This window comes from Agrilus planipennis, unplaced genomic scaffold, assembly GCF_000699045.2.
Source record: "Agrilus planipennis isolate EAB-ADULT unplaced genomic scaffold, Apla_2.0 scaffold1, whole genome shotgun sequence".
NCBI classification, from domain to species: Eukaryota; Metazoa; Arthropoda; class Insecta; order Coleoptera; family Buprestidae; genus Agrilus; species Agrilus planipennis.
Genome location: NW_020442466.1, coordinates 4,476,575 through 4,485,551, shown reverse-complemented (window position 1 = coordinate 4,485,551; position 8,977 = coordinate 4,476,575). Strand labels below are relative to the sequence as shown.

General features: G+C 33.7%; 2 protein-coding genes across 2 annotated transcripts; one reads left to right on the top strand and one right to left on the bottom strand.

Moving 5' to 3' along the window:
- Nucleotides 1-24: 24 nt before the first annotated feature.
- On the bottom strand, nucleotides 25-1,023 carry LOC108733135. The gene is made up of 4 exons (XM_025981118.1): nucleotides 865-1,023; nucleotides 630-803; nucleotides 327-570; nucleotides 25-265 (listed from the first exon to the last, which is right to left on the bottom strand). Exons 1-4 carry the CDS (start codon nucleotides 907-909, stop codon nucleotides 72-74), a joined length of 657 nt encoding a protein of 218 aa, XP_025836903.1. The 5' UTR covers nucleotides 910-1,023; the 3' UTR covers nucleotides 25-71.
- A 280-nt stretch (nucleotides 1,024-1,303) lies between these two features.
- LOC108733127 (uncharacterized protein PFB0145c-like) lies at nucleotides 1,304-7,394 on the top strand. The gene is made up of 5 exons (XM_025981116.1): nucleotides 1,304-4,022; nucleotides 5,571-5,949; nucleotides 6,013-6,291; nucleotides 6,669-6,911; nucleotides 7,030-7,394. The coding sequence occupies exons 1-5, from the start codon at nucleotides 1,531-1,533 to the stop codon at nucleotides 7,276-7,278; spliced, it is 3,642 nt and encodes a 1,213-aa protein (XP_025836901.1). The 5' UTR covers nucleotides 1,304-1,530; the 3' UTR covers nucleotides 7,279-7,394.
- Nucleotides 7,395-8,977: the final 1,583 nt, after the last annotated feature.

The window sequence follows — 8,977 nt, the reverse complement described above, 5'->3', positions numbered from 1 at the left end:
TAGTTATATTAAAAAAAATAAGTTTAATTTTATTTTTCACTTAACATTATATTATTTTATAAATTTACAATTCATTGAAGTACATGTTGAATATCGTCTTCGTCTTTGTACAGTCTTAAAATATCTTGTTTTAAAATCAAAATTTCCCTTAACAGTTTATTGTTATTGTTTTGCAATTGTTGTATAGTCTCTTTATAAACTTCTTCATTCTTTTTGTATCTATAAATTGTTTCTGAAAGAGTCTCGTCCCTTGACACGTAATGCCCTTAAAAATTAAAATTTTGTAAATGTTTTGTATTAAATTTTTTTAACTATATTACACATACCAAAATTTCGTTCTTTTTGATCCACGAAGTTTTGCGTTTCATTTAGTAACTTTTTAAATTTATGTTCGTGAAGATTTTCGTTTGTTCTGATTCTATTTTGTAAAGCATTGTTGTGCTCTTCCAATTGTTTAATTTGTTTTAAATTTTGTTCGTTTTCATACTGAAATTTCGCGATCTTTTTCATATGATCTTTCAAACTGTTTTCTTTTTCTTTTACTTTATTCTCAAGTGATGCAATTTTAGTCTACAAAAAGTCGAATTAATTAACAGTCTATTGTGATGGGATAATTGAAAATAACTTACCAAAAAGGAATTTTTTTCTTTTTTAACAGCATTGTAATCTAATTCTAATTCTGCAATTTTTGATAGAGACTTTCTATAAAAGTTTACCAAAATCATAGTAGAATCTAGCACATTTAACAGTTTATCAGAAAATTCTTGGTTCATACATTTTGTTATGCCAAATGTCTCAAATTCCTACGAAAATATTGAAGGTAAATTTTGAAAAATAAAAATTGTTGTCTACATATTAGTTTACCTCTTGTAATTTGTCAACTTTTTTTCTTAAATTAGCACTGCACATATCGAAACTGAAAATTAAACAATTTTTGATTTTACTTTACAAGTTTTATTATTACATTTTAAAAGTTACAGAAACACAAGTTTAGGAGAGGTTAGACTGTTATAAAAATGAAACCGTTTATCAATTGTTTTTAACTTTGAAACCTTCCAGATTATTTAGCCAACGATTTTGGCATGTTAGCTTGTTATTTAATTATTATTAATAATAATAAGAAAAATTTATTAAAAAATAAATTAAAAAAAGAAATAGGCTTAATTGATGATAAAATTTTAAATTATACTAACTTAAATAACACTAATAATTATTGTTAAATTTGAATTTTTCAAAAATTTTAAGAAAAATTTAAAACTTTCTGAAATAAAAATGGCGTCAAATCATATCACATGATTATTTGTGATAAGAACCACTTCCGTGATCCGTATGATTTTGTGACTGAGGTGTGTGAGGTTATACGTTGTGATGTATTAGTTTTTGTAAATGTCAATATAAAATCATTAAAAATTGAGTCAACATATCTGAAACAGAATTTCGAGAAAAAAAATAAATACTTAACATAATGTGAGTGTGACTTATATGAGAAAATGGGACGTCCAGTGTCAAAACCAATTAATTAGTTAAAAAATGGACAATTTAGAAACTTGTTCCAATAATTCCGACCTAGACAGTTCAAGCTGCTCGAGCTTATCAGCAGTATCAGGATTTGAAGACGAGCTATTAGAGATTAGATCCCTTATTGCAGCCTCCCCAAGATTAAAGCCCAAATCTCCAAATACATCAACACAGGCTGATAATAATTACGCAGATTTTTATCAATATGAAAACAAAATACGAAATCTAACAGCCGAATTAGAAAACACAAACAAATTAAATGACAAACTTAAAAAAGAAATATTAGAATTGCACCGCAGATATGAATTGGATAATCACAATAAATTCGAAAAATTACTATCAGCAAACAAGGAACTGCAACTCCAATTGAACTTGGCCAATGGCCACATCAAAAACTTAGAAAAAAGCGACAAAAAAAACAGCGAAAGTGAAAGCGTTACATCTTTAGAAAAGTCCAAGTACGAGTTAAGTTTACAGGTCAATGGGCTTCAAAAAGAACTGAAACATTGGAAGAATTTGGCAATAGAATTCGAAGAAGATAACAGAAAGCTTAAGGTTCATGTAGAAGAAGACAAATGTACGTTAGAAACGAAATCGAATGCTGTAGACGCACTCAAAAAAGTAATATCAGAACTGCATCTTCAACTGCAAAATTTAATCCAAAGTAACATTAAAACAAACAACGATCTGGCCATTAAAGAGAACGAAATCGAAGCATTAAATAACTCGAAGAAATGGTACAAAAATCAATTACATCTATGTCGGGAAGAGAAAAACAAATTGTTCGAAGAAAAAGTAAAATTAAACTCGGAAATTGTCTTAATAAGCAACGATCTCAATAGCACCAAGGACGACTTTAATAATTACAAAAATAAGACTCATGAATTGATATTAACAGCAAGCAAAGAGAAAACTAAACTTGAGAACAAATTACAGAGATTTTCAAACCAAAATGACCAGAAGACAATTATTGGCGACTGCTTGGAGCAAAATTTTGAAAGTACATTGCATCATTACCAAGACATCATAAAAGATTTGAAGTTGGAGGTCGAGTCCGTAAAAGAAGAAATTTCAGCTCAACAACTGCATTTTGAATCTGTCAAGAAACAGAACTCGGATTTGATATCACTCAACACAGTAATTCAAAAAAAGCTAAGCGAAAAGCAATACGAAAACGAGAACATGCAATTGGAAATAAAAAATCTAGAAACGAACAGAGATTCGTTAAAAAAACAACTAAACAAGAAAGAACAGTTGCTGATCGAGTTAACAACTGAAAACGCACAATTGCAAACAACATTGAAAACATTGTCAGACGAAAAACAAGAAGTCGAAACAGTCGTGGCGTTTATTCGCGAAAATTTCGACAAACTTTTAACGAAATTCAACTATCTCAAATCAGAACTACGCGAAAAGGAACAAACAATTTCGAAAATGCAATCAGAAAACCACAAAATGTTTATGAACAATAACTGGCACGTATTCGAGTTAGAAAAGCTCCAAGTTGATAACAGAAAAATTAATAACTTGGAAGAAACAATCGACAAAGTAAAACTGAAGGAAGAAATTTTAATGCAGGAAAACAACAGACTTACAAAACAAGTGGCAGAGTTACAAAAGCGAATAGAAAAAGTGAATACAGAAAAAGTGAATTTATTGAGCAAGTTGTCGTCGATTGAAGAGGCAAATAAAAGATTAACCGACGAATGCAAAAAAGAACAAAACATGTACCTAGCGAAAACGAATCTGTTGAACAGCGAAATAGAAAATCTCAATAACGAGGTTGGAAATTTAGAAACGCTAATCGCTAATTTTAAATCAGAAAGAGACGAATTAGAAAAAGAAAAAGAAACATTATTCAAAGCAACGGTAGAGTTACGAAAAACAGTAGAGAGAATGGCTGCAGAAAGAGAATTTTTCGAAAACAACAACGAAATTTCGTTGAAAGACAAAAACTACGATCCAAAAGGTATAACAAAAGTTGAATTATTCAAAAAAGTTGCAGAAGGAAATCCGTCAATAACAAAAAATGACAATTTTAACACTCTTATGTTAAAACTAACAATTCTAATTAAATACGTCATGAGCAACAATAATTCGTGGGAACCGCAAGATTTTATAGCCAAAGACTTGCTACAGTCAAACGAACTGCTTAGAGGTTTGTTGGAATCAATTTCTGCGATTCAGAAGTTAAAGTCGAATCTGCTCGCGAAAAATATTCGATATGAAAAATTTATAATGTTAATAATTGAAAAATTACAATCGGGCAGTCAGGAAGCCGACGAGAAATACAAAATTTTACTCGAAAGACAAAGCAGTCTGGAGTCCAAGTTACTATCAATGACCAATCTTTGTAAAGAACTAACCCAAAATGTGAAAATTAAAAGTCTCGATGACAATGATTGCAATAAATCAGTAACAAAAGAAAAGGATGTACAAACAATTGAAAAATTGAATATATTGTTACAGGCGAAACAATTAGAATTGAAGGAGAAACAAAAGAAGTAAGTATTTAAATCTGTTTTTCTTAAAGTGAGTAACAACGCCCCCTTCACGCAGTCACAATCGCTTGTGGTGTCTTACTTTTTTGTTTTATCGTGAAACTTTTCAGTAGGTATCGCTTCTTCTAATATTATTATTGCTAAACATACAGCTAATAACCCTGGCAATCTCATATCACAATGGGACATCGATTGAGCCCATTTCGGGCCTTCGCGCAGCCACAATCGCTTACAGCGTCTTACCTTCTCTGCTTCGCCGTCAAACCATTTGACTTTTGTTTTGACGGCATCGCTTCTACGTATATTACTGTTGTTGAACAGCATTTCGGGCCTTCGCGCAGCCACAATCGTTAAGGCGTCTTACCCTTATTGCTTTACCGTCAAACTATTTAATTTTTATTTCGACGGCATCGCTTCAACGTATATTATTTTATCAATATGAAAACAAAATACGAAATCTAACAGCCGAATTAGAAAACACAAACAAATTAAATGACAAACTTAAAAAAGAAATATTAGAATTTGCTTCACCGTCAAACTATTTAATATTTGTTTCGACGGCATTGCTTCTACGTATATTACTGTTGTTGAACAGCATTTCGGGCCTTCGCGCAGCCACAATCGTTAAGGCGTCTTACCATTATTGCTTTACCGTCAAACTATTTAATTTTTATTTCGACGGCATCGCTTCAACGTATATTACTATCGTTAAACAAACTGCTAACAATCTCAGATCGTAATCGGCCATCGATTGAATCTTTTTTAAGCCTTCGCGTAGCTGAAATCGCTTACAGCGTCTTAGCTTCTCTGCTTCACCGTCAAACTATTTAATATTTGTTTCGACGGCATTGCTTCTACGTATATTACTGTCGTTAAACCACTTTTTGGGCCTTTGCGCAGCCACAATCGCTTATGCCATCTCACCCTTTCTACTTTACAATCAAACTATTTAATTTTTATTTCAGCGGCATCCCTTCTACGTATATTCCTGTTGCTAAACAAACCGCTAATAACCCTAACAATTTCAGATTATGATCGGCCATCGATTGAGCCCTTTTCGAACCTTCGCGCAGCCACAATCGCTCACAGCGTTTTACCTTTTCTGCTTCACCGTCAAACCATTTAACTTTTGTTTCGACGGCATCGCTTCCACGTATATTCCTGTTGCTAAACAAACCGCTAATAACCCTAACAAGCTCAAATCACGATGGGTCTTCGATTGAGCCCATTTCGGGCCTTCGCGCAGCCACAATCGCTTACGGCGTCTTACCCTTTCTACTTTACTATCAAACTATTTAATTTTTATTTCGTGATCGGTCATCGATTAAGCCCTTTTCGAGCCTTCGCGCAGCGACAATCGCTCGCAGCATTTTACCCTCTCTGCTTCACCTTCAACCATTTTATTTCTAAGACATCGCTTTTTCGTATATTACTATTGTTAACAAAACGCTAATAACCCTTTCAATCTCAGATCACTATGGATCATCGATTGAGCTCATTTTTAGCCTTGGCGCAGCCGCAATCGCATTAAATTTGTTCTTTATGTCGTAGATACGAATCAAACTACAGGACGTTAATTAGGAAGTTAAAGGAGCACATGAGAGGCCGCAGAAACTCAGAAAAACATTGCACCTATCTGGAAGAGCTTTACAACAACGTTTTCGACGAACTGAACACCTTCAAATTGAAGTACAGTACCAGCGAGCAGGAACTGCAAAGTATAAAGTACGACTGCGAAAACCATAAGGCAACAAACGAAAAACTGAAAGCGAAACTGATAGAAATGCAAACACGACAGGTCAACGGTTGCGAGAAATGTACAGAACTGAAGAAAATGCTCGAAGAAAAGCAAAGTTCCTTGCAACTTATCAGCAAAATCGTTCAAGAAAAGGAGAACCAATTGGGCATGTACAAAACTCTAGAGTTAGAAGTAAGTAACCTAGTAATTAACTAAAAATTATAATAAAATATATAAAACAATAATCATTTATAGTATGAGAAACTATCACAGTGGAAAGAGAAATTAGAAAACCAATTAAAAGACGATAAGAGAAACAACGAAAAATTGACGATCGAATTATCAGACAGAAACAGATTGGTCGCGTTCCTCGAGGAGTCGCTAGCGTCCCTCAGGAACTTGTTCACCGAAGTGACCGAGAAGCTGGTCAAAGAACAAGAAGATCACATACAGACACGCAAAGAAAGAGACGGTGTCATAGAAGAGCTCAATTGCCAAAGAGAAGAGAACGAAATTATCACTGATAAAATAAACGTAAGAACAAAAACATGCACGTCTTTATATTCTTCGTAAAATTTTATGAAATATTCGTCTTTACAGTTTTTTGATCCGACATTCCGTTGTCGAGTGATTAACAGTTGAAAACGGACCAATCACAGTGCGCTTTCTTGGCTGCAAGCAGAAGTACAAACAGATGAAACATGCAGCGTGCAGCTTGCAACAAACAAAGCGCGCTCCCATTGGCCAATTTTCGATTGTCTATAACTCGACAACTAAACAAGGGATCGAAACAGCGTAAAGGAAAAATGTTCTTAAAATTCCACAACGAATCTAATGACGTAATTTGTTTGCAACATTTTTATATTATTTAGGTCAAAAAAAGGTATACGTTATGACTTCCTTTCTTGCAGAATTTGAGTTGTAAACTTAATCAAACCGAAGGCGAATTAAGTAATTTACGAACTCAAAGGCAAAATGACGAGTGCAACTGGAACAAGAAAGAGTCGGAAATGCAAAATTTGATAAACCTGTTGAGGAATGAGGGTATATTTTTGAAAAACGATCTTCAAGTGATCAAAAATGAGAACTCGTTGAATAAAAAATTCTGCTCGGAACTAAAAATGGCTTTGGATGCTACTGTACGACAAAACAAGGTAAATAAGTACTCAATTGTTTTGTTTCTCAAAATATTCTCAATCTTTTGTTGGCTCCATTCTTTTGTTTTTTTAAATATTTTCAACTGTTGTAATTATAACGTAAATTGTGTTGTAGATGTTAAAAGAGCAAATGTCGAAGCATTTCCGACAAAATAGTGGCAAAACTAGTCTTTCCGATTTATTATCAAATTTCCCTTCGCCAAACAAATGGAACGAAACGTATATTAACGAATTATTGAAAAGGAACAATTCGCCGTTGCCAAACCCCTTTCCTGAACTTAACAGTTCGTTGGCTTCCCTAAAGGAAGAAGTGATAGGACTCAGAAAACAAATTTTCGAAAAGAATGGTTTCCAAAAACACTAGCTAATTATTAGGAATGTAGGTACTTATTATTTATTTATTGTATTTGTGCCAAGTATTATTTAGTACCAACAATAATCTAATTTTTGTATTGAATAATACATAAATGTTATTGCCTTNACTTAAGTTTTATAGAAATATTTATATTTCTATTATACATGGGACATACAAGATGTCATGTCAAATACGAATGTAAAATATTATAAACTAATTCTAGAGACTCACCAATCCCGTTGGTTCAAGGTCGTCCTGAAAAAAAAAAGAAACAATATAAATCTACCCAGTAAGTTTGCTTAAAAAAACTGACTGAAACGAGGTCACCCAGATGACTAAAGTTCATACATTTAATGCTAATATAGAAAAATGTCTTTTTGTAACTGTACACAACATGGTACGAATCAAATATTCTACCACATCTGGTACAACCTACATCATCATCGGTTATCAATTATTAAATCCACTTCAAATCTTCTCCCAGCTGCAACTGCTTATGGCGTCTTACCTGATGGAAGTGGACCTTTCAGGGCCATCAGTGACCATTTATGGTACAAATGCATGCAAGAAACTACGCCAGACCATTTCGCGGAAAGGTTCCACCGGGTGGACACCTGCCATGAGCAATTTCCTCGCTGATGATAGCATTTGTTGCTTGTTTAGCACTCCCGATAAAAATAGTACCTAGTGTTAGTTGCATGGGCGGAAGTACGAGCAGATCGAAACTATCTCACCAAAAACAAGATATTTGAAAACCGTCATTGAGATGAACATTATTATTAATGGAATTTTGGCGTAACATAAATACAACGTAAACTTAAACCTTTCTGTTTACCATTACATATCCTGTCGAAACATAAACAAGGAGTTGTAGGCACTTCATTATAAGATACGTATACGTGTATATGTATACATATGTGTGAATGTATGTATAGTTGGGCCGTCCAAAATTGGCTTGGTCCACAATAAAATTGTCGCATTTACTTTCTACTTTCAACTTACTAAGAAGACTAGAGCTGTTGATGACAGAACGTCTAATTTTATTCACTACAGACGTTGTAAGGAGGGAATATCGTAAACATACAAAAGAGATGTCAGATAGGAATTGCAGCGGGCACTAATAAAGAAAAAGGAATAACATTACACCGATTGATATGTAACAGAAAGAGATACAGACAACCAGAGTTTGAACATGTTGCCAGCAAGGGACTTTCATTCTTAAGAATTGAGGAAAACAAACCCCAGCAACCCCTAACCGCTAGACCGCTTACTATTATTCGGTTATCTCTTTTCACTTTGTTTATACTACTCATGAAGCATTTACTAACTTAACAAGGGCATGTTCAAAACGCAGTAAAAGACTACAGGGTAAAGGTCTAGGTGATAGGGGGATCGAAAGAGGAGGTCTCCCCCACCACTGTATCATAAAAAGTTCGTGGCGGTCTCACCCCCATAAAAAGTTATGGGGGTTCAAAGTTAATAAATATGCCAATTCTTATACATTTCTAGGCATGTAAATATTTATATAGTCATTCTTAAACAATATTCAAAGGTAAAACTAATACATAAAAATATTGAGAAAGTTATATAAGACATTATTTAAATATCTTTATCAATAGGGTAGGTTAGGTTAGGTTAGGTTAGGTTATCGGGTTTTGTTCAAGTGACCACCCTCTTTCGATCCCCCACCTCCACCCGCTTGAAAATA

What these genes read in the sequence shown, in the direction of transcription:
- LOC108733135 (XM_025981118.1), bottom strand. Translation starts at nt 909, where the DNA reads ATGTGCAGTGCTAATTTAAGAAAAAAAGTTGACAAATTACAAGAG. An exon ending in AAGTTGACAAATTACAAGAG is followed by an intron (nt 804 to 864) that starts GTAAACTAATAT and finishes ATATTTTCGTAG; the next exon opens with GAATTTGAGACATTTGGCAT. An exon ending in TCAAAAAGAACGAAATTTTG is followed by an intron (nt 266 to 326) that starts GTATGTGTAATA and finishes TTAATTTTTAAG; the next exon opens with GGCATTACGTGTCAAGGGAC.
- LOC108733127 (XM_025981116.1), top strand. Translation starts at nt 1,531, where the DNA reads ATGGACAATTTAGAAACTTGTTCCAATAATTCCGACCTAGACAGTTCA. An exon ending in ACAAAACTCTAGAGTTAGAA is followed by an intron (nt 5,950 to 6,012) that starts GTAAGTAACCTA and finishes AATCATTTATAG; the next exon opens with TATGAGAAACTATCACAGTG. An exon ending in CTACTGTACGACAAAACAAG is followed by an intron (nt 6,912 to 7,029) that starts GTAAATAAGTAC and finishes ATTGTGTTGTAG; the next exon opens with ATGTTAAAAGAGCAAATGTC.